Raw genomic sequence first — 27821 nt, 5'->3', positions numbered from 1 at the left:
GGGGACAACAGATAGGAAACAGATGATGATGGTAATAATAAAAAGTGCTCTTATGTAGCACTTTTCCATCCCAGGATCTCAGAGCATTCCCAAGGAGTTTGGGATGATTATCCCCATTTTAATGATGGGGGAAACTGAGGCGTAGAGAGGGGAGATGACTTGCTGAAGGTCACCCGGAAGGCCAGTGTCAGAGCTACGTATGGAACCCAGGACTTTTGAGTCCTAGTCCAGTGCTCTAGCCATAGCATGCACACCGACAGTTAGGGAACACCGTGGTGGAGAATCCCAGGTGCAGTTCAGTTAGAGTTGGGGGTCCTCCAATCAAAACAAGTTGGGAACCACCATGCTAATGGGTTTTACTGCTCCAGGTGGAATCAGAGCTCTTCTGTGGAGGCCTTGCTTCTACTCCCATATCCTTGGCATAGGGGGATGCCTTGGCATAGGGGGACCCTAGGATTTCCTAGGAAAGAACAGATGCTTGTGCCCTGCACCTGTCTAGAGTGAGCTCATCTCATCAATCCTGGATGGTTTCACCATCCTGATTGGCTGCTATCCTTCAGGCGCTGTGGCAGAGGAGGGTCTTGAGGGGGAGGTGGTTAGGACTGAGCAGATCAGTTTAGGGAGGTGTCCCATGTGTAAGGGGCAGCACGGAAAGAGGCACAGAGACATTGGTAAGAGGAGTGTGCAGATGGGCAGGCAACCGGTCAGGCCTCAAGCAGCTGCACTTCCTGGTAGCGGTAGCCCAGGTAAGGGAAAGTATGATGATTCTCATCCAAACCATAAACCCAGGGAGAGGAGGAGAACAGCAAATAGACAATGGTGGGGGGGGGGGGGTGGACAAACAGCCACACTCATTGCCTAGAGGTGGTTTATTCTCATCTTGTTTCTATGGTGCTGTGCTGACAATTTATCATGTAACTGAGAATTAAAATATGAATGGAACATTCGCCAGGTCCCCCATCTACTGAAAGATCAGCTGGATTTATTTGGTCAGATTCCATTTAAGTCATGAAGTTCATATGCAGTAAGTATGTTGCTGATTGGAACCAGGAGAATGATTCTTCCTATAACAATTCAGGAGAAGACAGGCTGCGTTGAAGCACCCATCTTGTTAGAATTGGTCACTTTTACTTAAAAAGGGCAAGGCATGCAGACAGATACTGACCAAAGGACTGCTTCATCACATTCACACTACAGCAACTGCTATCATACGAGCAGAGTATATGACAGCACTCACTCAGTTGGTAAACAGACAGCGGGCTGGGCTCGATCTCTTGAGGTCCCTTCCAGCCCTACATTTCTATGATTCTATGAGCAGCTGTGGGGAGGGAATGGGATCAGGGTTGGGTGGGGTGAAGCATTCCAAGTGGAGCTCTGGATTAACCTCCATATGAGAGCATGAAAGCCCTTTCTCTAAAGAGCTGCTCTTTCTCTTATCCTCTGTTGCCACCATGTGGCCATTTAATTTAACTAATTTAAACCCTCAGTAGCCACCACAAAACTTCTTCTCAGGTTTTCTCCTCTTATTCTTTATTATTTGTAGTACATGAGTGCCTAGGAGCTCCAGCCATGGACCAGACCCCACTGTGCAAGGTGCTGTACAAACACAGAACAAAAAGATGGACCCTTCCCCAAAGAGCTAATACCCGTTTATTACAGTATTCAGATTAGTTTTTCTTTGTGCATTCAGATAATTGGAGTCACTGCTCTTTAGATGTTAGTTTGTTCTAAGAGGAGCATAGAGAGAATTTGGAGGGAAGTTTAACATATATCAAATACAGTCCACAGTGGGGAAAGCTTATGATTATTTTTGCCAGTTCAAGGGAAACTTATTTTAATATGCACCTTCTTAACTTGATATCTTCTGAGCCTGGCAAATCTATGAAGGATACTGCCCTCTTCAAGAGAATGTATTGGTATGGAAACTTGTGATCCCTTATAGAAAAGTAACCTAGTTCAGTCCTTAGTCCAAACATCTGTGATTCATAGATTCCAGGACCAGAAGAGAACCACAGTGATAATCCGGTCTGACCTCCTGTATAACACAGACCAAAGGATTTCCCCAACAGATTCCAAGAGCAGAACTTTTAGAAAAATGTCCAGTCTCGATTTAAAAATGGTCAGCGATGAACAATCCACCACAACTCTTGATAAATGGTTGCAATGGTTAATTCGTCTCACCATTAAAAATGTACATCTTATTTCCAGTCTGAATTTGTTTAGCTTCAACTTCCTGCCATTGGATCATGTTATACATTTCTCTTGACGTTGTCACCCTGTAGTCCTTAGGGATTTGTAGGGGCTTTGGTGTTTGATCCTTCCCAGAGGAATGATGTCATTGCTAAACTGTAACTGCGTTGCTCTGCGTTTATCCCAGTGGAATTTAATGCCATCTCTTTGGCCATTTCTACAGACTTAATTTATTTTGATTTAGCAGTATGCACTTGTTTAAAGCTCTAGGGACCCAGATGGTTTTGTAAGAATACATCAAATTCTGTGTCTCAGCCCAGAAAATTTAATTCTCCAGCACCCACCATAAACTGCTCTCTTGGCCAGCCCCTTGTGAATAATTTATTCCCCCAGCCCTCCCCTTCTGGCCTGGGAGAATAGCTAGGCCTTCCAGTTTGGCCTGTAGGCCAACATATATGGGCCCTCTTGGAAAAGGGGGTGGGTGAAATCCAGAGTTGGGGATCAGTCACTGAGACATTCCTGCAATCCACCCCCTCCTATTCAATCCCAGGAGTTGTGATCAAGTCCTTCAGTGGATTAGAAATGCTGCCATTTCTCATGAGGTGCTAGAGGCAACTATTAATGAGATATGTACAAAGAATAACGCCTGGTTATTATATGGCACTGCTATCTTTAGATCTCAAAACGCTTTCCAAAGGGAGTCAGTATCATTATCCCCATTTTACAGATGGGGAAGCTGAGGGGAAGTGACTTGCCCAAGGTCTCCCAGAAGGGGAAGCCAGGAATTGAACCCAGGTCTCCTGAGTCCTCTGTCTAGTGCCCTATCTACTACACTGCCTCCATTTCTGAAATGTCTACTTCCAGTTCACTCTCCTCCCTCTTGTGACCATGTGGGAGTCACCTCTTGGGGTAGTGGGATTTAGCGACACAAAAGAGAACATCTGTGGTGCAGCATAGATTGTGAATGACTCTTAATGCATGAGGAATACATAGCTACCGTTCCCTGGGTCTCCCTTCTCTGCATCTCCATGCCAATGTGTCCAGTAACCAGCTTCTTCTCTCCCTTCCCCACCCCAGTAAAGCTGCAGTGCAGGCTGTGCAGGCACAGAACCAGATCTGCATCCTGGATATCGACTTGCAGGGCGTCAAGAACATTAAGAAAACTGACCTGAAGCCCATTTACATCTCTGTCCAGGCTCCGTCCATAGAAGTCTTGGTGAGTGAGCCTCTTTTCGTGTGTCCTTACTGTGCTCTTACTAGGGGAGAATTACTTTGGTGTCTTCCGAGCAGTCGCATGAGATGATCCAATTAATGGCTGAATTCAGTGAGGCAATGAGAATTTCCTGTCTCCCCTCCACTGATTAATTTACTATATAACCTACAAAACAGGTAATGGATTTTGATCAAATCTCGGCCTATCCGCTCTCTTCCCTGCTCCTATGGTCTCGTACTCCTACTCTTGGCTTTGTGCACATTCGTTCTTCCCTTTAAGGCTTCATCTCCCATGCTCCTTCCCTTTCCACTCTCCGATCCTATGATCTTCCCATCTCCTATGTGTCTCAGCACCTGCTTGTGCTTGAAGCTGTGTTCATGTTAGTTTGCAAGCTCCTTAAGGCATGCCCTATCTTGATACGTGTTTAGGAAAGCTTTGTATGTGTTTATGATGCTCTCTAGGGTTATAGGGACTTCAATATCCATCTACTACAGTTAATCCTCATGGGGTAAGACAAAGGAAATCTTATCTATGGTCTCATGTGGCCCCATATATCAATGAATTTATCCCCACAACTTCCCTCTGAGGTAGAGAAGTGTTGTCACCCCAATTTTACAGATGGGAAACTGAGACACAGAGGGACAAAGTGACTCGCCCAAGGGAGTCCATGGCAGAATCAGAGATTGAACCCCGATCTCCTGAGTCCAAGTCCAGTCCAGTGACCCTCCCACAAGACCAGCTTTCCCCCGCTTTGTTCCTTCTCTTTCGTTACCCCCATGTCCATTATGTGAGTGGTATGTCTCATCAAGAAGAAGAAAGGCCACTCCATGAGCTGCTGCCACAAAACCAGCTCCAAAGTGTCGCCTGTCAGCTGCCGTTTGCAGCTTCGTGGCTGTCCAGTTGGCAGTCGTATTGTAAGAAGCAGCACGGTCCAGTGGTCTGCGCACAGGGCTGGCAGCCAGGAGTGCCTGAGATCAAATCCCTGTTTGGATAGAGGCTTGCATTGTGACCTGTGGGGCAAGTCACTGAACTGTTTGCTAAAGTGGGGTTATGCTTCCTTACGTCTCAGGGGATGTGCGAGGCTTTATTGATCAAGGCCAGTACACACAGCCAGCCTCTTGATCTATTCCTCCTAGCCAGTGGGCAGAACGGTGTCCCCTGGCTCCAGAAACAGCCATGTTCCAGGGGAGAGGGTGTTTGCAGTGACTTCCTGTTCTCCGTCTGTGCACATGGCAGTCTAGTCTCCTGTGGGCTGTAAGGCTTTGCTCTCATTCCGGTTGCTGGGTTTAGTATGCGGGTGCTGGGTGGCAGTGGTGGCCTGTTATATACAGGAGATCAGGCTAAACGATTTGGTGATCCTTTCTGGCCATAAACTTGATGACTGTGGCTTGGAGCCTTGTGAGGGTGGTTGTGATGGCAGTAAAGGGGGAGGGGTGCTGACTGTCCTCCAAACAGTGCTTGGAACCTGCATTTACACTTATTGTCTTTGGGCCATAGGAAAAGAGACTGCGTGACAGACAGACAGAGTCCGAGGAGAGTCTACAGAAGCGGCTGAACGCAGCTCGTGTAGACATGGAACTTAGTAAGTACAGAAAGCTTGCAGACACACAACTCTGGTGGGGAGGGAGAGTGTGTCGGAGTTTGTGGCGCCTTGTCATGTACAGATGTCTAACTCCCTGTCCCAGGGATTTATGAGAGGTCCGGCCAGATGAACTGACCATGACTATTTGGCACTTGGGAGCTAACTGCAGGGGGAAGAGGGGTTTCACTGTCCTGGATTTACAAAAAGGAGCGGGGCAGGGCCAGCACATAAACTAGCATGGACATCGCAGCTGTAAAGACCTCACAGGAATCAGGTGTGTTTGTGAGAGAGAACACCTCAGCCTTCCATTGTCTGCATAAAAACCGTAGGCACTAAAAGAGAAAATCCTCCTCTCCTGTCTCTTCCCCATTCCTCTGAAAGAGCAGGAGCTCTGACTCCCTTCCCTCACCCCCTGGCACAGCATTATGAGAAAGATCCTCTCCCCCTTACAAGTGGATAGGACCTTCTGGTCCCTTGCCACCTCCCCTAACTCCTCCAGGCCAGTTCGTCCCATCCCTGGCTTCCACTCTTGTTACATCCTCCCGGGTATGTGGGGGGATAGGACATTTCAGTCTCAAAGATGCTAGGAGGTACTAGGACCACTGAGGTACTGTTCAGCATTAAACCGTTCTTAGAGCTTCGGGGTTTGTGTAGTGAGCCTGGTTTTGTTTTGTTTTTTCAGTAGTAACCACACTATAAAAGTACTTCGACAGCTATTAAACACGCACCAAGGTGGCCGGGGATGCAGGGAGAACAGTGTTTTACGTTTCGGGATTTTAATTTATTATGAAGTAAAGTTAACTTAACTTTTAAATAGTTTCCCTGGTTTCAGACTTAGGTTCTTACGTGGCTTCCATCAGGGCAGTAACTGAGCACCTCACAATCTTTAATGTACTTATTGTCACAGCACCCCTGTGAGGTAGGGTAGAGACGCCATCCCCATGTTACAGATGGGAGAATTGAGGCATAGAGAGGTGAACGACTTGCTCAAGTTGACAGTTGGATTTTTTTTGTTGGTCTTTCTTCTGTTTGTACAGCACCTAACACAATGGGGTCCCCATCCATGACTAGGGCTCCTAAGTAAATACGGTCACACAGGTAATCTGTGGCAGAAGCGGCACTTGAACCCACATCTCCCAAGTCATAGGCTAGTGCTCTAACCACTGGACCTCTTTCCCTTTAGTTCTAGAGAGTTGTTCAAAGGGAAAATCCTAGAGTTACCTCATCAAACTGTACTTCTGCCTTTAAATTGCTGATGCTTTCCTTGTCCTGTTCCATCTTCCACGCTCACCCGTCTTACCTGGGAGGATCCTGTGTAGTTTTTCAATAATTCTGGAGGCCCTATAAGAGTCAGTGACAGACTAATGGCCGTTCTTCTGCTCTTCCAACGTCTTGTGTTTTCAGCAACGCTATTTCCTACTGCTGGTGATTGTTTCACAGCCTATTGGAGTTAGCTCTTTCAGACTTTATTTATGTTGGTTCTGGTTTTGTAATGAGTTCAGCAGGAAAGTGGTGTTGATAATCTCGTCCATAATGTCTTATGTTCCACCCTCAATTTAATTTTCAGAATCCTTCTGGGTCTTATGAGTGAGTCTCTCTCCATTCCATGTGTTTCCTTTTCTTTTGGTTTCACCTAAGCTCCTGTTTATTTAGGATCCTCCATGAACTTATGGTTTTTCTGTAGGGAGAATATGCAGGAAGCACTTGCTGTCAAAAAATATATGTTCTAGCGCAACCAGAAGATATGGGCTTGATGCAGAAATTACGGAGGGAGGGTCTATGGGCTGTTGTTCAGGAGGACAGACTAAATCAGCATTTCTCAGATTTGGCCACTAGGGGATTTTCCTGCAGCCATGACAGCCTCCTGGGCAGAGATGGGGGAGAGGGCAAAGCAGTGGCCCTTCCTGCAGCACCTAGGGGCTCTGGGGGAGGGCTTCACCACCCCTCCCCTGTCTTCAGCGGAGGACACCAGGGGCGGGCTTGAGGCCCGCCCTCCTCCCCCCCCCCCCTTCAGTTGGAAGCTCCAGTAGCAGGCTTAACCTGCCTCCCGCCCTTCATCCATGGGGCTCTGGTGGCAGGCTCTGGGCTTAACACCCCCCAGCTTCAGCTGTGGGGCTCTGGCTCTGGGCTTCAGCAGGGCCAGTCTTACCAGGCACTGTGGTCAAGAGGCAAGGAGCAGGGTAAGCCTGGGGTGCGAGGCCTCGGAAAGGAGCTCAGGGCAATGGGGGGGGGGGTCAAAGGGGGGCAGGGGGAGGCAGCAGGTGCCAGAGGCGATGGCTCGGGGTTTGGGGGAGGCAGTGGGGGGCAGGGGCACCAAATACAACTGCACATTATTTTTATTATTGAGACTGCAAAAAAAAAAACCCAACATACATAAATAAATGACAAGGATTTGGACACGTACCTGTGCATATTGATTTGTTTTTCCTAACGTTAATTAAGTATTTTAGGAAAATTTCTCAGAGTAGCCCCCAGCAAGAGTGAGGCCACCACAAAATTTGTTGTGAGAACCCCTTGACTCAATGACCATAATGGGCCCTTCTGGCCTTAAAATCTATGACTCGGTGCTACATTCAGCTCTTAGCCTGATGCAGCCGTAAGACTAGACTTGACCTAAGCAGAGTGCTGCATGCTCGCCTATAAAACTACTTCAGAAGGACGGGTTGACAAATGAGATTATCAACAGTGGCTGAAATAAAATAGAAATGTTAGAAGTCCACCTGGATTAGATTCACAGAAGAGAAGACAAAGGAGCAAATGCTCCTTTTCTGAGTTCTGACTCCTCTTTTGATTCACTAGGTAACGAACCTGGCCTTTTTGACCTGATCATCATCAATAATGATCTAGAAAAAGCCTATACTGAACTGAAGGAGATTCTTGCAGAGGTAAGTCATGTAGGGTTCTTCTGCTTTGGGTACTGTCAAAGCCATCGTACGTGGACAGTTAACTGTTAGAGCATCAGAAGGAAACGCTTGACAAACATTCAGTTTGAGAGAAGTCGAAGTGGTGGCTAGGGTTATAGGCCCTGATTCAGTAAGATGTCTAAGCACATACCTAACTTTTTAAGTATGAGTAGTCCTATTGGCTTCCATGTGATACTACTCCTGTGCATAAAATTAGGCATGTGCTTAAGTACCTTGCTGACTCGGGGCCTTAAAGAGGGAATTCTCGTATGCAGAGGTTTTTTTCCTGGTCCGGGACCATTCTTTGCAAAAGTTTTGCCCAGAGCAGGAACCATGTCTTCTGTAGTGTTGGACTGGGCCAAGCACACTAACATCGGTCAGAACATAATCAGTAATTGCAGCAACCTTCATATACCCAAAGCTAGGGTCAGTCATTGGTTTCATGAGCCCTAAGGACCACTGCTGTCAAAGCGGTTCCTTCTGAAGACTGAACATGGGTGATGTAACACAGAGCCGAACTTTAAGCTGGGCAGTTAGGAAGGGGAACTGTTTCTTGGAAAGCAGTGCCTCTGAAAAGGACATCAGGGTTCTGGTGGATAACCAGCTGAACACAAGCTCCCAGCCTGGTGCTGTGGCTAAGAGGGCTCGTGCAATCCTTGGATGTATAAGCGGAGGGGTATCAAGGAGGAGCAGGGAGGTGGGATTACCTCTATGTCTGGCATTAGTGAGGCTGTTGTTGGAATTCTGTATCCAGTTCTATTGTCCACACTTCCAAGAGGATGTTGAAAAATTTGAAAGGGTTCAGAATAGAGCTACAAGAATGATGCAAGGTCTGAAAAACCTGCCTTCTAGTGAGAGATTTAAGACTGTCAGTCTATGTATCTTAACAAAGAGGATATGAAGAGGTGATTTGATCATGGTCTATAAGTACCTATATGGGAGAAGATGTCGGATAGCTGAAGATGTTTTAACCTAGCAGACAAAGACAGAACGAGATCTGATGGCTGGAAGCTGAAGCTAAACAAATTCAGATAGGAAGCAAAGCACACGTTTTTAACTCTGGTGGTCATATAACCTTTGGAACAATTTACCAAGAGATGCATTGGGTCATGTGAAGTTTCTTTAAATCAAGGCTGGATGTATTTCTAAAAGGAATAGTCTATCTCAACCATAAAATATGGGCTTGAGGTAAGGGTCCCTTGGTGAAATTTTATGGCCTATGCCAGAGGTCAGGCTAGATGATCATAAGGATCCTTTGTGGCCTTACAATCTATGAAACTATGAATTATTTACAGAGAGCGATATATATATATGATCAATCATTTTCTTCGTCTGCTTGCAGGAAATCCAGAAGGTTCAAGAATCCAAGAAGTCCTGAGTTCAATGTGCTTGCCACCATTCCTAGCGTACTTCACAGCATTCTGTTCCAAGAAAGACATTCCCTTTAGCCTGATCCCCGTCAGAATTTCTATGAGACCTTTATATTAAAAAAAAGAAAACCAACCTTATATTTATGTTAGCCGGGGCTTCTGCCACTTTGTGTGTGCGCACTAAAATCTCCAGTCCTCTTCTAGGTTTGCATGGAGATTTCAGGCAGACTGTCTGAATTTCACTGTACTGTACTTCCTGACCAAAGAGCAGAATTATTCTGAATTCTTTTGTATTGCCTAATCATAGATGTAATACAGCCCATGCTGATACAATCAGTACATGTAGTGTGTGAAACTGTAAGCAGTAGTCTCCTCCATAGCATTTTTGGTGGATACATCCTTCCCACTTGGCTGCCTGCTCCAGATGCTACCTGCAGAGGGAGACTGCTTAGCATGACCTGACCTGCACTTCCTCCTGCAGATGGATGGGTTACAAGTGTGGGGTGGCATCAGCTGGCTTGAAGTAGCCAACCAAGAGAAGAGATGCAACTGAAAAGGGAAGAGGTGAGCTGAATACAAACTCCGAGCAAGGGTGGGGCAGAGAGAGGACAGTGCTAACACTGGCTCTTCCCTCCCATAACTGTTCCACTAGGCATTGAGAGCTCCCACTAGGCCAGTGAATCCGGCCACTGTCTGACATTCTCAGCTCCCCTCTCTGCCTGAATAAGCCACTCTGCTTGATCTCAGGGCTGGTGCTGCAGAGCTTGGGCTGCTCTAAACCCCCAGTCCTGGTGCCCCGGATCTAGTCAGGTGAACTGTTGGGGTTTGCTTGAAAAAACTAAATTGGAGACTTGCTTAATCTACCAATAAATAAAATCACTTCCTGACTTCTGCTGGCTAAAATGAGTTCCTGGGGGAGCAGTAGCTCAGCACCTTCCAGCTGCCTGCCCTGAAAAACTATGGAGTGTGGTCATACACATTACCCTGTCTGAATACAGAGGTGGCAAGATTTGGGTGTTCCTATGTTCAACTCTGGGGAATTTCTTTCCCGGCTGTTCAATCCTTTTATTCCTGGAAGAAATGTAAAATCCCCCACCATGCCCCTCCTCCCCCGGGCAAATATAAAGCCATTTTTCCAACAAGGCTCGGATTCTGAATCAGTGGTTAACCCGTCATGCTAGTATCCTTCCTTGGCTGCTGTTCTAAGGAATGCTGTGGTTTTGCTCCTGCCTCACTCTGTCTCTAATCCTTATGTTCTCAGAACAGTTTCTGAGACCTCTCTGCCTGCTGCCGTTCTGTTCTGTTCTAGTTGAAGCCTTTGAAACCTCAGGGTTTCCCTGCAAATGGAACGTCCTAGAACCAGTTTATTTCTGAAAGATCCAAACTATTTTACACCTTTTATCCTTGATGGTTTTCTAAAATGAAGAGTTATGGTAGGTGCAACCACTTCCCAGACTATCACCATTCCCCACCACTGCCCACGCCCACAGGGTGAATGGTAGAAAAGTAATGTTCTTTTTATTTCCATTTCTCCCAAAATGCATGTGATCTGACAGCAAACTTCAAAACTGAATCTTGGCTCAACCTGGTTCCCAGGACGTTGTTAATGAATTCCAAAGTTTTCACTTTCAGGCTTTTCCCAACATGGATAGGGGTGGAACCTTAAGTGGTACTTGGCACCAAAAGAATTAGCAATATCATCTGTGCTGGGTCCTCACAACTCCAACTGTTAAGAAGCTAAAACCCGTATGTCATGGAACAATTAGGACTGAAATCCTGCTTTCCTATCATTGCCTTGACTCTGCAGTCAGAACTGCTCTGCGTGTTAACTGAGTGATCTCTGTGTTGCAGAAGAACTAAGGGTCTCTTAGGAGGAAAATTTCTCACTTATGAATAATGTAACGTGGGGGGTTAGGGATTATCGGGATGGAGGTAAAAATACTTGAGCTCTGACTACCCTAATGCTCCCACGAGTGGTGAATTAAGGGCTTTGTTTTGTTTTTTACTTTATTATTTTGCTAGTGCAGTTATAGCCTAAGTCTCTCATTTGCTGTTTGTGTTATTCTGTCATTGATGTTCCTTAACTGGGAAATAATGCTGCAAGGTCCTACAGGAGATATTACAGCAATGATGTCATAAGGACCAAGTGCTGCACCAGTGACATTTCCCAGGAGGCTGTCCTGTGTTTCAGGACAGGGTGTCCGTGCCAGGATCCTACAAACTGATGGGTCTAAGTCTTTCAGGAGATGTTTCCCATGCTGCAGTCAGATTGCCTGATGGGCGTTCACTCTGTGCTTGTCCTATATCAACACAACAGGACCTTAAGCAGCTGAGACAGCGCTAACCCATGCGCTAATCCGACTATACAAACTCCTCTAATCAATAAGCAGAAATCACACTGCTTTCCCAAACTGGGCCCTTGAAACGGGGTCAAGACTTTGCAAGGGTTCTGGCATGTTCCAGCACAGAGAGACCGGCAGAAATAATGAGTGACTTACAAAGCAGGTCATCTAAATGAAGAAAATTGAGTGAAAAGAGCCAGGCTGTAAGTGTTTCCCTGCAACCCAAACCTAGCATTGGCACTGGCCTCAGGCAGGAGAACGGGGAAAGGAAACTAGTTTGTGTGCCGTCTACCAGAACCAAAAAGAGTCAACAGACGGCACTAACGATGAAAAATTAATGTTCTCTCTGTTCCCCACCTGCCCCTTTTAATAGTCTACAGTGTTCGTTAGAGAGGTAAGAAATTTCCCCCTCCCTCCCCTGCAATATTTATTTTTCATCTAAGCATGTTCCTCTGCCCAATGACATATCTTGTACAGCGTCATCCTGGACTGGAAGCAGGAGAGGAATTAATGATCTAATAGATCTCTCCCAGCTCTAACTAGTCCGATCTGATGCCATTCCTTTTTTCTCAGACACACTCTCTGAACTCTCATGATGTCAGGCCCTTTATTGCAATGGGAAATCAACGGACGGTAGCTGGCTAGGTGCTTTTGGGGCCCAGGCCCTAGATCAGTGGTTCAAACTTTTTGAGCTGAGCCCCCTACTTCTCCTTGAGTTATAATTTTTGTCACCCTCCCCGCCCAGACAAAAATAGTCACATGCAAAAATGTGCTTGATTTGATAGCCTACTCATAAACCTAAGAGAGACCTTAATAGAACTTTAATTAAATTGCCTACACCCGTAAGTTTCAAATATGCAGCTACTTAATGTGAAGGGTGTGTCTGTTTCTCTGCAGACAGTTTGTCAGTTTGTGGGGAGATTTTTTGAAACCGACACTCTGAGGCTAGGGCTACACTGACAGCGGCAAAGTCGCTGCCATCAGATCGATTTCTCTGGATCGACTGAGCGGTCAGTGAAGACCCGCTCAGTCGATCCAGAAATTGACGTATTAAGACCACCACCTCAAGTGGCGCAGTGCAATGAAGACGGCGCACAGAAGAGGAGCAGAGAAGTCGACGGGAATTATGCAAGTTTTTTGTGTAGCTTGCATAACTCCAGTTGACTGCCGCCGAATCTCGGAGGTAAGTGTAGACAGGGTCTGAGGTTGTCCTCCACTTCCAGTTTCGAACGGTACTTTGTCTTTAGCACAGCTAGCGCAGAGAATATGATCTCACACAAATAAGATGAACCAAACTGTAAAAGAGCTTTGATTGCATACTTTGACAAAGCTGGGTATTCTGAGCCAACTTTCAACCAAAAATTCCCCAGACTGTTTTTTTAAATTGAATTCCTAGTGTCCCATCACTCTGAAGTTCAGTCAGCTTCTCCTGAATGTCAATTGAGAGACGGGACAAGGCCACTGCCTTAGCTACAAAAGGTTAGATAATCCAGTCATTCAGGGGTGCATTTCCTCTGGGAAAATATTTATCCAAACTGACTCTGAGAGAAGTCAAGTGATTCTTGATTTGCCTCCACAACACTCAATAGTTCAGATTCTGTTTCCTCGATAGCACCATTTAACAATGGGAATGGAATGCCTTAATCAGTTTTGATCTTTGTTTTCCAAAGATCTAGCTTTCTCTTGAAATCTGGTATATTCCTGTGCAGGTTAAAAATAGTACTTTCCACTTCTTGCAATGAGACATTTAGAGAATTGAGTTTGTCAAAAATATCAGCAAGGTAAGGCAAAAGCACAAGCCAGCAGGAATCACGCAGTGTATCTGCATTGCTGAAATTCAAATCCAACAGAAAAAGTTGAACTTCATTTCTCAGTTCATAAATGCGTTGCAACACTTTCCCCCTGGATAGCCACCTGACTTCCGTGTGAAACAACAAAGCATCGTGCTCCACTCCCATTTCTGCTCAAAGCATTGCAAAGAGACCTGCTTTTGTGGGCTGTGTCTTGATGAAGTTCGCGATTTTAATTGCAGAACTCAGGACATCTGTAAGTTCCTAATCCATGTTTCGAGTTGCAAGGTTTCGCGATATATCATACAGTGAGTCCTTGATATATGTGGAGCAATTTCAAACCCTTTGGCTTTCAAGCCTGCCTTACCTCCCGACATAGAAGGAGCTCCATGTATGTGGATTCAACTCATGAGAAGTTAGGAAATTGTTTAAAATGTTAACCAGTTCAGATCCAGTTGCACGCATCTTAATTGGCTTGCAGAACAAGAAATCTTCCAATATTGATGTTTTGTGACGGTACTGAACGTAAGCTATTAAATTATCTTCTTTTGATATATCTGCTGTTTCATCCAACTGGATTGCAAATAAACCGAATTGCAGTGGAAAGATAGCTGTGCCTTGATATTTTCTGCCATGTACGAGATTCAGCAGCTGACTGCTTTCTGATACCAGGATCATTTTTATCTTCTCTGCCACACTGTCACCAACCATTGTCCTGCAAATGTCACTTGCACCTGGGAGAAACAGTTTTTCCCCAGTTGTGTAATGCTTTTTATTCTTGGCAATGTAGTATGCAACTTGATATGATGCTTTTAAAGCAGTGGCAGGGGTGGACACCACATTTCTCATTGTGTTTTTTGTTTGTTAATTTCTTGTCGCTTTCGTGCAAAAAAATCTCTGTTCTTTCCCACCAGATTGCCATGTTTTGGTTCTAAATGGCATCTTAATTTTGTTGGCTTCAGGCTATCATTTGCTAAAGTTACTGCACACACTACACATTGAGGCCTAATTTCTGCATTAACTGGAATGGAAGTGAAACCAAAATCCTGATATGCTTCATCCTATTTTCTTGTTTTGGCAGATTTTTTTCTTGTGCCAACTTTAGCCATTCCAGCTCCTGGCTTTCGTTTTGGAACACTGCCATCTTTTGGCAATAAGCACTGATCCATGTTTCACCACACAGTGATGAGAAAAAATATCAAACTCACTAGCAGAATAAACACTGCACTGCACAAGGACAGATGTGATACTAAACAGAAAAGAGAGAGGTGTTTCTGTAGAAATGATTGGCTAGCAGAGAGGCTCCCTTTGTCAGCCCCAGGCAGCTAACTGTGGGGCTTCCTGCTCTCAGCCCTGGAGCAGCAGGGGTGGGGGGCTTCTGAGCTGGGAGCCTGGGAGTGGCGGGCCTTCCCCGTTCTCAGCCCCAGGACTTCCCTGCTTGGAGCCCCGGGGTGGCAGAGTCTCCTGTGCCCCCCACAACGTTCCTCCATGCCCCCCCAGCAGGGCGTGCCCCCCACTTTGAAGACCTCTGTCCTAGATCCACAGGGGGGACTTGTGCATTGCAACGCTGAGTGTCATGGCCACTCACTGTTAAGTGCCTAGACAACATGCTGTGATCCATGAAGCCGAGTCTGGCACGTAGGCTTCCTCTCCAGTGACGGCGGGAGAGCTGGGCAACTTAGAATGTGATCTACAGAAACCAGCATGCTAAGCTGGGAGCCACGGGAGCTCGCCACTCATCCCATGGAGTCAGATGGCTTAGGTGCCTAAGTAGTTTCTGATGGGAATGAGTGAGGTACCTTCCTTGCTCCACACAAAAGGCCGTGGGAGGAGCTGCTGCTACCACCACCCCATCTGCTTGAGGGGGAATTGAACCTGTCTCCCACATCCCAGGTCAGTGCTCTAACCACTGGGCTAAAAGTTATAAGGTGGGTGGCACCCCCTTCTCCAGCAGCCGGATTTTGAATGGGGCCCAATCCCCTCGGTGGCCTCTGAGTATGCCTACCGCAGCCGGACCCACTGGCAAGTTTGTTGGAGGAATACCTATCTTCCCTGGTCCATGCATCACTTTGGGGCTTGGATGAGAGATAGGCATTCAAGGACCGAGTGTGAGGAGTCAGGGTGCAAGTCCTGAGATGGAAACTTTGGCACCAAGCTGGTTTTATCCCCTGAAAACTTAGAGGCCAAGTGAGTTTAATTGCCTACAGCCTTCATTTGGAGTTTTGGAGATCTCAGTAGAGCCAAAACTGGGACTTAGACACCTAAACTGGAGACTTAGGCACCTGAGTCTGGGGTTCAGATGCCTCAGTACTTTTGTAGAGGGGGCCCCAGATATTTCCAGGTATTTAGGCTCCTCTTGGGAGTTAGGTGCCTAGATACCTTGAAACATCAGGCCCGTAGTGCTCAGTTGCAATTCAGCTTTGGAAAAGGCTAGCTGCAGTCCTCGTAGTGGAGCACTAGAGAGGGCTCATGGCACTAAGAAAATCCATTACGACCCTTCTGCCCAAACAGAAGTACAGCTGTGTAGTACATTGCAGGAACGGGTGTTTCCAGGGATCTTTCTTTGTACCAGTTAGGATTCTGTGGTCATTACCAGCTGAAAATGTACCAATGTGACCATCCTTTAGCAAACTCCATTCTTAGATATTCCCCTGGGCTCCCTTGAATTCTGGAAAGCACTGCAGCCAGTGTGTCATACAGGAATTACTTAAGCCTCATAAAGTCCCTTTGGGCTAGATAAGTGGCAGCTAAGGATTGCTTCCCTCAGCACTGAAATGCAGCCATCTCTGGGGTGGAAGGCAGCAGCTATTTAACATTTCATAGTGACACTATAGAGCAGCTTAGGACAGGGAGTGGAGAAGACTAATGAAAGAACAAGGGGACTTAAAATCATCTAAAATTCAGCCCCACCGGCCCACCCTTACAATCAGTGCCATGGGATTCTTTAAATGACCCCAATGAAATAAACGGGTAAGCATGCTATTTATAGTTCCAACTCTCTGCGGTGGACTAAAGCAATGAACACTTCATTCTCTCATGCTAATGGGAAGTGACATGCTCAGAGTCAGGATTTTGATGTGCGAAGGAAAAAAAACTAGCTTAGGTTGCCCTTGCTTCTCTAGGCAGGGGACCGCATTTCATCACGAAAGAGACATGGATGCTGTAGACAGAAACCCGTATGTAACAGCACAGGATTTCTTGTGTGCCTCTATGTTGTGATCATGAAATTAAAGCCCTGTGTCTCTGCCTGACTTCTTGAGCTGCTGGCAGCTACTGGCGGGAGGTGTTTAGAGCATAGAGGTGACACAGCTGAACAGGAGAAATAAACCCAACAGACTGAGAACATGTTTTGTGCCTTTAAAATGCTGAAGAAGTTCTGGAGAAACTGGCTGCTCAGGGCAGGGATGTCAAACTCCAGGGGTGTGGTTGGATCTGACCTGCTTTAATGTATTTATGGGGCCTGTGTAAAGTGTTCAGATCCTTTAGCATCTAAGCTTTCATTTAAAAAAAGAAATTAACCTTCCAAGTGTAAACCAATGCAGTGTCTTCCTGAGTCTGCAGACGGCTTGGAACAGGAGATAGAAGATGCATCTGAATGGGGTGTTAACTCTGAAAGCTAATGGTTGTGTTTCTAATGCCAACATAGTTAACTATTTCACCACAGATCATTTTAGCAAAAAAATCCAAAATGTGTGTTCCAGGCTCTGGCCTCCCTGTGGATCTTGGGTTCTGCTGGAATGGAGTTATGATCCTTACAGCTGTGTGCGACAGAAGTGAGGCTGGAGAGAGATGGAGGGGAATCACCATGTGAAAACGCAAACTGGTATATGCAACCATTAACGAGCACTGCTTTGTTACAAATGGCCATTTGCCTAGATAGATCCTAACACCAACCAAGTAAGGACTTGGGAGTTGGATGTTAAGGGCCTGATCCTGCACTGTTGGGGTCACTGAAGTGCACATGCCTGGAGGCAGAAACACAGGGAACTTCTATCCTGACAAATTAGGCACCAAGTCAGTTTAGGCACCTATAGGATTAGGCTGCAGCCTTGAGGGAGTTTTGTGGATTGTAGGGGATCCTAAAACTGGGACTTAGGCACCCAAGTTGGGGGTTTATGTGCTTAAATACCTCTGTGGATCTGGGCCTGAGGGTTTTGCCATGAAAGCCCTAATCTTGTAAGCAGATACATGCAGGCAGAGTGGGGCAGCGCCGTGGGGTCCTGTTGAAGTCACTAGCACTCCACATGGGCTCCACTCATGCAGATCCAATTGCAGGATCGGGGCCAGAGTCAAGGGGAGGGGCCTTAACTCTGTCAAGGCCGACTCCTGCTTGCCTGACTGACGGGAGCAATTCCAGTATGGCCAAGGGGGCTCTGCGGGAGAGAGGTGAGCAGCAGGAATTGCCTCTCCGTGCAGTCCTAATTCCACCCGGGGTGATGTCACCATCACTTCCATCACCGTGCAGCATGATGTCATAAACCCAGGCTGAGGACTTCATTGCAGGCTCTCTCAGGGGGTGAGCTGGCCCTTGAAGAGGATTGAAGACTCAGCTGCACCTGTGCTAGGTTTGACCTGCCTCCCTAGGAGAAGGCAATGGGTGAAGTCAGCTGAGGAGTCAGGTGACCTGGGAGAGGAGGAGGAGGCATTGCTGAATGTGTGTGTGCAGCTACTGGAGGGAGGGCTGCAGTAGGAGTGGGCGAGGGCGCTGCTTATGGGGCTAAAGAAGAGCATCGGTGTACAGGAGCTGCTGTAGAAGGAGAGTCTGGTGAAAGCAGGAGTTTTCTGATAGGGACGGCAAGGAGAGGTCTCTAGCAGCGGGAAGCCAGTCGCCTAGGCTGGTAGTACAGGAGGATGTGCTGGCAAAGAGTCAGCTCTCTCTTTTCCCTCAGCTGGCCTGGGGTGGCAGAGTGCCCAAATCTTTAGGGTCCATAGGGCCGGGAACCTATGAAAGACGGAGAGTGTAGGATTTCTCCTGTATTGCCACCTGGGGAGGTGAAGCAGTGACTCTTGCTCTGAAGGGGAGGGAGAAGGGACTGTTGTGTGCCAGCCATGGGGCGGAGGCGGAAGAATGGCGTCTCCTGTTGAACTGTGATTACCTCAGAAGGGGTGGACTTCTGGGGCTGGGTCCGAGGGCCCAGTTACCTCAGCCACCAAATGGGGCAAGCAGCAAGTCACTTCAGTGAGCTGGTTAGGATGTAGACTGAGAAGATGCAGCTCATGTGTGTGCAGTTCATCCCAGGTAGATGGCTAGAAGACAGATCCGCCTGCAGGGAGCAGCCAGGAAAGGCAGCTGAGCACACTGAAGAGGAAAGGTATTGAACCATAAAGTGTCCCAGTGACGTGAGATGAACTTGGGCATTTGCTGAACCCTTCTGAGAGAACCACCAGCTCCCACAGGCGTGGACAATATGAGGAGCTGGGGTGAGGAAAGAGTCAAATATTCAAAAGGAAACATTTTCCAGGCTGGAAAAGGGAAGTTGGGTAGGTGCTGGGGACAGGACTCACCCGTCGATGCCATCGTTCCTTTTCTCAAGGTTGCTGTAGTGACTTGCCCAGCTCAGCTAAGCCGTAACCCAACACTAAAGCAGAAAGCTTGGAGCAAAACTTAAACAAACTTTGGGGGAAAATAGATTTAAAGCCACCAGTAAAAATCCTAAACAGGCAACCACTGCACGTGTGCACCTCCGCGTTGGCTGTTTCTTGTGTTTATACATCTTCAAGTACGTGCATTGCATTTAAAAACAAAAGGCCAAAGCCTCAGAGTGCTGCAGTTTTCACTCTCAGTCAAACTCAGACTTTCACTCAGTCAAAGCTTCCATTGGCCTCAGTGGTTGCCGAGGGGTGCCCGGCACTGCTGAAAATCACTTAAGGAAGGGTATGTTTACACTGCAGTAAAGAACCCCCGGCCCCGAGTCTCAGAGCCTGGGTCAGCAGGCTCCGGCTGCAGTGATCTAAAATCGCAAGGCAGACGGCTTCAATGAAGACATAGAAAATAATAGCTCCTTATAAGAAATACAGCGTTCCCTGCAAGGGAAGCTTAGTGACGTTATCGGAGAGCTGCTGCATGATTGTGAATGGCTGTGGTCAAAAAAGAGAGTCCAGAAAATAAGATGGAAGCAGGGCGTTACCCTCCACTTCTAAGATTAAGAGCAGCTTTGGAAGTCCCCGAACTAGACGGATGGATGTCAAACAAAAGGATTTGGTTAGCGGTGGAGTTTCTGAGGAGCTGCTTCAAGACAGACAGGAATGGAGGAGGACTCAAAGAGCCAATCCTATATAGATGGGACCCAGTCTAGAAGAAGAAGAGTCTAAGTCTGTTGGGGGTTGTATGATTCTGTTGTGAGAGAAGTTATCGCTTGCTTCTGATTTACAGGGTCTCTTTCTAAAGTAAGACCTTCAGTTTTTTTAGATTCAGGTTGTCGGTTAATACTATGATTGGTGTCATCCGGGTGCCCGAGCTGGGAGGCAGTGCAGCCTCATGGATAGTGTGCTGACTTGCGAGACCTGGGTTCTTTTTCTCTGCTGCTGGGGGACCTTGGGCAAGTCACTTTTCTGCTCTCTGCCTCAGTTTCCCCCTCTGTAAGATGGGGATAGTGATACTGAGACCTCCTTTGTTAAAGCACTTTGAGATCTACTGACAACTAGAGGTATATAGGTACTATTATTATCTAGGAACAGCTGCTCCGTAGCTTCATTATTTCTCCGTTTACTTCAGATAGGTACGTTGCTTTTCCCAGTACTCTTCTTACAATGCCTTTCCCCCACTTCCTTCCTCCCCCTGTAATTTCAGACTTATTCCATTTGGTCTCGGTATCTTACCAAACATCGGGGAGGCTTCCATTGTGGATTTCTCACCTAGGCTGTGCTAGGGACATGCTTAACTTCTCTCTCAAGTCTGCATCTTCAGTGAAGTCTGGGGAATGCAGGAGAGGGTGTAACTTGTGCTCTCTCTGCCTCCGCAGCAGCAGCACATGGGGCGTAATTGTAGGGTCGCTGCTGATCATGGCCACTGACTCTTGAAAACTCGCGTTCCAGCAGCGTGTGGATAACCAAGCCCATGGGCGGCGGGTATAAGAGGCTTGGGGAAGCTAAGCCTCCCAAAACAGCTGCTGCCAGAAGCTCCTCTGCCCCTGCCCTGTGGCCCCACCTTCACTGCTCCTCTTTCTGCCCCTGCTCCGCCTCCTCCCCCAAAGCCCCTCCCCACCCACCGCTCACGCCTCTTCGCCCCCACCCCCAAGGCGTGAATGGCAGGCGGGGAGAGGCCGAAGAGGTGTGAGTGGCGGGCGGGGAGGAGTCTCGGAGGAGAAGGTGGGGCCACGATCCACGATCCAGGCACCTGTGCATGCCCCCCAGCCCAGCCTCCCCAAAGGCAGGACTCACGCGCCGCCCATGAGAAAGCGACAAAGATTTTGGAAGCTAAAGGCTAATACCCTCCAATTTTTTAATGATTTTTTAAAGGCAGTTCCTATGTTGGTACTAAATTACTTGGTGTGGCCTGTTAATCCAAACAATTTCTCTCAGTGTTCGGAGTGAAATCCTGCTCCACTGAAGTCCATGGGCCAACTCGATCTTCAATGGAGCCAGAATGTCACTCTCTTTAGCAATATCCTTCTGCAGTGGCTTAAAGCTGGATTCATAAACCGCTAGATCTTCCTAGCGGATACAGTACACGGCGATTCTGTCTTCTCTGTACGTGTGTTTCTAGGGCACGCATCACTGTAGTGTCTGGGTGCCCTTAAGCACTGGCCCCTGCTGTTTGGGACTCCGCCATATGATTGCTGACTATACTGTGAATTTTGTATGTTGACGGACACACACATGCCAGGGACAGAAGGGTTGCAAGTCAGAACTGTCATGAAACAGTAGCCCTCCCCGTTAAATGTCTGCTGTCATGCTTCCAGCTCTCCTGCTAGACTCATCACACTGTTTGTTTTCTCCTGTCTTCAGACTATCTCCTGGTATTTACTGTGCTCCTCAAACCTTTAATTATTAAAGCAGACGAGATGAGAACAGTTGCTGCTATGCCTCAATGGAAAACGGTGTTGGGGATTGATGTACCGAGTGACAGCTCTTGATACAGCCTCCCAGGAGCACTTACTGACAGACTACTGCAGCCCTTCTTTATCGGGAGTGACAGCTGAGTCAATGTGACTGTACAGCACCCTCGCCACGGTGTCAGGTGGACTGATCTGCCAAGCCAGCCGAGCAACCTTGCAGCCATAGCTAACTTAGCTCACTTGTTTAACAGTGTGTGCACCCAAGGATTGGGCATTGAATAGAAGACAATCCTGCCTGCCAGACAAATGGTCCACTTTCAACACTGTTGTCCCTGTTTGCATTGCTTATTATTCCGTGTTTCAAATAACAAAGTTGTGAAAGGAGGTTAAATGTCTGATATGCTAAAGGACAATATTCCGGTTGTGACACCAGCCGTCAAATCAGGACACATCTGTGTCTATTTATGTGTTAGTCTTTCATTTACTGGAGCATATACAATGTAAGGCAAAGGTTTTGGTTCTCAACTGAGAATCTAATCTTTAACAGTGGAAACAAAATGAAATTAAGCTTGCTTAACTCCTCTCAACATATCCCCGTTCTGTTGAGCTATTAAAACTGCCTACCAGAAAGGGAAGATTTTTTTTCCCTCAAGGGCAATCAGTCCTGTCTCCAAAAGAAAGTGCCTGACACTTTTAATAAATCTTTTAGAAGTATAATAAGTACATTTCTCCTTTAAATAGATGCATAGTTCATCCTGAGCGGGACAACACACAGAATTGTACTTTAGCAGACAAGAAATATACCAAAATATTGGGTAGCGCCCCAAAGCAGAAATACTTTAATGCAGTGGTTTTCAACCTTTTTTCATTTGCGTACCCCTAAACATTTTCAAATAGACATATGGACCCCTTTGGAAATTTTAGACCGTGTGTGAGAACCCCCAGAGGTCTGTGGAGTACAGGTCAAAAACCACTGCTCTATGATAGAGAGAACCTTTTGTGGACCCCTTACACATAGCCCAACTGAAGTCAGTGGGATTTTGTGTGAGGATTAAGGTCTTGGTGCAGGATCGGGACTTCAATGCAGACAGGAGGCAATAAGCGAGGGTATTAGACAAGAATAAGGGAGGCTGGGAAGGTGTAATGAGGAAGGAAAAAGGTTACAATAACATCCCACCCAGTCACTCAGTAAGGCACGTACTCATCTCCGTGATTGTTCTTTTTTAATTAATTCCCTGGAGGCAACACCAGATGGGAGGTTTTTAGCAGGGAGTTGAATGGGGAGAGGGAGGGGGCTTGAAACTTGGGCTCCATACATGGGCAGCAGCATGGAAGAAGGCCCAAAAAGTGGGCATGAGAGAAAGAAACCAAGGCAGGGTCTTGACTGTGATCAGTGGTATGAAATGCGAAAGGCTGGGGGGGAGTTATCTGCTGACGGTGGCTGTTAATGAGGTGAAGAACCACCTCATGGGGAGATGCTATTTGACATAGTTAAAGTCAGGTAATGGAGCTGGAATGTATATTAACAGCCCTGTCACCAGCAATCGCTCCGAGCCAGTCTGAATGCAGAGAACGGCTCACAACGGGATCTGTTAGTCACTTGGCCCATGAAATCAAATTACTGCCGTTCTCGGCCAGTTTAACCTTCCTAGGGGAACAGACAGAGCTGATCTCTCCTCAACTGGAAATTCATCTATGGCGCGTCCTGGAGAATACTATCTATCCCCTTCCCTCTGTCACTGTGGTCAAGCATTGTGGTCCAGTTTAAACCTCCTTCCATGCAGACTAGGTTCACTTCCAGGGCTTGGAAGAAACTAGAGGAGACTCGATGACACATTCTGTTTTGAGGAAATCCATTCTAAACACCAGACTATCCCGAGTTGCTCTGGAGTCACTCCAATGGGGCGCTGATTTCCCTCTGCACCCATTGAATTAATGCCATGCTCAGCACCTTCCAGGATTCAGCCCTCTCTTTTTATTTTACTCTTTCATTTTCGTCAGTGAATTGCTGGGCTGCTGAAAACAGCCCATCGAAGCCAATGGGAGTTGCTCTATTGATTTCAGTGAACCTTGGGGCAGGCCTGATCTGAGGCATAGATTACTCCATTTGGATAAGATGTAAAACCATGGAACTGACCACTTGTGTCCATCAAGGATCTCCTGGCCTTCCCAGGAGCAGAGGTGTTAGCTCTGGTGCATCTGACCACAAAAACTTTTCCTCCCTTTCACTGTAGTTCAGTTTGCTGTGCAGCTGTTCCCTAGCCCAGAAGCAGCTGCATTTTCAGTGATGGTGTCTGTCTATAGTTTGTAAGGCACTTTAAGTCCTTTAGCTGCTCGATCAATGTAAAATAAGGGGGAAAATAATCTAGTTGGGAAATGTCAGTTGTGTAAACAATGCATTTTTTCCCTCTGGGCAGTACATGGCACCATTCTATGTAAACTACTAATTGCATATAGCTAGATACGTGTGAGACTCCTGCTACCAAAGTGTCTGAGCACCAGTGATCATCAGGAGTGTACAATAATTAGACCATACGCAACGGGTTGGCCACTTGACCAGCACTCTCCAATCTAAACAAAACAATAAATAGACCTAAAAGTGATCAGGTCTGACTGGTTGGTCTGTCACTAGTTCACCATATTGGAAGTAAAACAAACTTGTATTGTCAGCAAATGCTGCTCATTCAGTGTCACACCTTATGCAAGTGTAGGATCTTTTCTAGAGCCTTTGGGACAGATTTTCTCCTCAAAGCCTCTCTGACCCTATTGATTTCAGTAGATTAGCACAGCAATGTGAGTGAAGATGGAACTTAGCCCACTACATTTAAGAGCAGAATAACATAGTCCCATGAATCCAGCAGATCCCATTTCTAAGCAGGAAGCCATGTAACACTGATTGCATGTTCCATAAAGAAAAATGCAACCCGTGGTTTTCCTTTAATATGAACCTGTGATTTAGGCTTCAGTTCAGTGAGATAGTGACAAATGGGAGCAAGGTACTTAAACATTCTTGGCTTTAACCAGAGTCCTAATGTGTAAAATGATTTTTATTATTTGTTTATTAACTTATTTATCTACTTTCTCATCTATTTTCTCCTCTAATCCTCTGCTTTTCTCTCTGGTCTCCATTTCTTTCTTCTGTTTACTCTTAACCTTCAGGTACCACTATGGCAACTCACCCAATAGCAATAATCATGTCGAGTCAACTGTCTGGTACATAAACAGCTTGTGTATTGTGCTTAATGTCAGTTCTCTTTTGCTTATGCACATGATGTGCTTTACCCTTCTAGCACAGAGAGACGTGAATGATCCTGGTCCATTTGTATTCATTAGGTGCTCAGATATGATAGGAATGGAAGCTGAACAATACCTGAGCTAGATAAACCTTTTAAAATACATTATATACATGTACAAATGGTGGGACGCTGGGTTTTATTTTTCTGCTCTCCTCGTTGGACCAGAATGGGTTCAGATTTTGATTGCAAAAATTCCATCAAGGTTTTAAAAAACTGCTCTCAGAGCAGTGCTGTGGTTCCATCCAGGCCTGCAATAGGAATTGTGAAGCAAATGGCCCATCTTGCACAAAGCGTTCACAGTCCTTTCCAGTACAATGATTATGATTATGATTTTTTTTTTTTTAGTACCAAGCGGCAAGAAAGCACCCAGCTGTGTGATAATCAGCACAACAGACCATGTTTGGCTACTGGCATTTAGCTGCGGGAGCACAGTGGAATCATTCCCTAGGACAAAAACTCGCTGATGATGGTGACTCCGGGATTCCTTGGTAAGAGTCATTATTATTTAACCTTATGTCTTCATAGCTACTGACAACCATTTCTGAAGCATCTACCCGCGTAGTATCTCTATATATCTTTGTTCTTGTGGTCACAAACATCGAACCAATGCTTCAGTCCTCGGTGTTCTGAGATTGTCGGAGAATGTTTGAGATTCCCTGCCAGAGACTGTGTTAAAACATAGCTCAAATGAGAAACGCTATTTGGTGCCCAAAAGGATATTCTGCCCCTGGGTGTTCTCAGTTAGCTTGCTGCTCCCAGCGTGGGTATGTAGACACTGCAGTCCCAGCTGTGAGAGCACCCTGTGTAGCCACAGCCCAGCTAGCTGCGATGGAGTTAGCTTGAATAACAACGGCGGTGAAGCTGCGGCAGCGCGGGCCGTGCAAGCCTGCACAGGGCCATGGGTATGTACCTGAGCCGGTGCTGCCGCGGCTTCACTGCTGCTCTGATTGGAGGTAGCCGGCTCCAGCAGGTCTGCGTGTGCTGCAGTGGCATGTCTGATTGCAGTGCAGACACGCTGTCATTCTGCCACGTGGATTCAGTGGGTCCGGCTTTGCTGAACTGGGGCCTAATTCTGCTTCGGCTGGGTACCCGTCCTGCTTATTTGGGGCCAGATTTGGTTACCATTATTGACGCAGACTTGTACGCTTTCTGTACTTGGGCCTGCTTCTCTGCAAGTAGCTCCATTGAATTCAATAGCACAGCACAGCACGTGCAGTGCGGAGCTGTGCAACTGGAGGGAGGGTGGCAGAATCTGACCCTTGGGTGTTTGGTTGACTGCTGCAGCCAGAGATCCAGCATACACCCAGCCTCCAGTGATCAGGGGGAGAGGCAGAGAGCTGCGCCTCTGTCCCCTTTGCGGTGTCTCTGAATGCACCCGCACAGGACTCATGCGTTTCTCTATCACAGGGCGGAATTCCATCCATCTCCTACTCTTAGACCAGGGCTGGGCTACAGCGGCCTGTGTGTTACCCTGCTTACGGTAGGTCTGATTGCATCCAGCATCTGCAGTTCTCACTTTCCAGGCCTGCAAGGCCGGTGTGTCAGTCTGTTTCCCCAGAACAACTTCCCAACGACTACCCCTGGAAAGAGGGAGTCTCTCTTTATCCAGCCAGAGTTCCTCTGTTGGCGTCAATTCCCGGGCTTTTCCAAAGCAGAGCAGTAGGTGCTGCAGAGCCGGTGGCTTTGCCGTTCTCCCGTATCAACCCACAAGTGTATGCTGAGGGCTGGCTTACCCTGACTTAGTCTTATTCCTTCCCGCTTGTTTCCCTTACAGCCGCTATTATACTAAACCAATAGAGTTCCACAGAAAACATGCCCGTAAGCAGGGATCAGCATGCAGGATTCTTAAATTATTCCAAATGACTCCACTCGCAGGCTCTAAAACAGGCCAAATCAATCCCCCACCCCGCATGGCTGGGAAAGTTTGGATTCGGGCTTGGGCCTGCTTTTATTCGCTTCTTTAGTGATCTCCCTTCCCTGCGGCCTACGGCTCTCTACAAGCTAGTGCTCTTCATCCGCATTCCCAGCTGACGAGACAGTTGGGCGGCTCTATCTGTGAATGCAAACACAGACCCATTTGCTCCTTGCACAACTCTGATGTCTAGGAGGTCTGTCCATTCTAAATGGGCTGGAAAATGAGCCCAAACGTGGTGGCCTGTTTCCACTGTGGCAGTTTCTCTCTTCAGATTCTGACCCATGTTGCTGTGTCCCAAATAGCCTCTAAAAACAGCATTCTTCCCCCCCCCCTCCCCCCAGGGAGAGCAGGACCTCACCTTACACAGGGAGCCTGAATACGGACTAAGTAAACACTCAGTTCTTCAGGATTTGGCCCCTTTAAAATAGCCTGGCTGGAGTTTTCTATAGCTCTTGTGATATGGACGGGACACGAGGATGTAAAAAGCAAGGTGTTTGTCCCAGGTCGTGAGTAGCTACAGAGCAGCCTCCCCGCTGAGGATGGCAGCGTTTGGAGAGCATTTGGGGAATCAACTGTAAACAAGCATGTTAGTTTGACAGTGGGGCAGATGGAAGCCTGGGGCTCATGTAACCTTCCCTCTGGCCTCTGCTGTGAAGACAGGCAGGGTTCTAATGAGTAACTTTCCTTGTAATTGTGCATTTGATTTTTTTTGAAAACCAGAATTAAAAATAGCTTTAATCTCATTTGCTAATTAATGGCTTCGTTGGTGCCTGAAGTACTTTGTGTATGGGCTAAAATGCACCTCTAGTGCTCCCCATGTATTCCTCCGGCAAAACAGCCCACCAACCCTGTCTCCAGTACAGTACCAGATCCGTGTGCTTCAGACACAGTTATAATAACATGGACATCACAGAGCAGGGCGTAGCTGAGGGAACTGGGAGGAGAACCTTGGTCCTTTGGCTCCGAAACCTCAGGCTTCTGGTATTTGTGCTAAGGGAGACCTGCTGTGGCTGGCTGCAGAGAGCTTTCTGTTATCTTCTCTCCACCAGGGCAACACTGCACACACCACACATCCCCTCTGGAATGTTATGGCCCAGTGGAATGGTGATACGTCCGAGAGCACCCCCGTCGTGGCCCAGAATCGGCAGCTGAGCCCAGCGGTGAAAGGCTTAGTTGTACGTGAAAATAGTCATTCTGTCTTCAGCATAGCACACTGGACTTAC

General features: G+C 47.0%; 1 protein-coding gene across 4 annotated transcripts in view; it reads left to right on the top strand.

The window, feature by feature from the left end:
* GUK1 (guanylate kinase 1) overlaps positions 1–10148 on the top strand; it is a 42553-nt gene extending 32405 nt beyond the window's left edge. For all 4 annotated transcript variants that reach the window (XM_067530412.1, XM_067530413.1, XM_067530414.1 and 1 more), the window contains 4 exons: positions 3268–3406; positions 4901–4985; positions 7785–7870; positions 9231–10148. In XM_067530412.1, coding sequence (XP_067386513.1) covers positions 3268–3406; positions 4901–4985; positions 7785–7870; positions 9231–9266 — 346 coding nt within the window. In that variant the 3' untranslated portion in view covers positions 9267–10148. The remainder of the gene's footprint in view (positions 1–3267; positions 3407–4900; positions 4986–7784; positions 7871–9230) is intronic.
* The last annotated feature ends 17673 nt before the right edge of the window (positions 10149–27821 follow it).

The sequence above is a fragment of the Emydura macquarii genome, unplaced genomic scaffold (assembly GCF_026122565.2).
Source record: "Emydura macquarii macquarii isolate MOO-44397 ecotype Brisbane River unplaced genomic scaffold, CSIRO-AGI_Emac_v2 contig_3080, whole genome shotgun sequence".
Classification (NCBI taxonomy): domain Eukaryota; kingdom Metazoa; phylum Chordata; order Testudines; family Chelidae; genus Emydura; species Emydura macquarii.
This window is presented reverse-complemented; position numbering and strand designations above follow the sequence as displayed.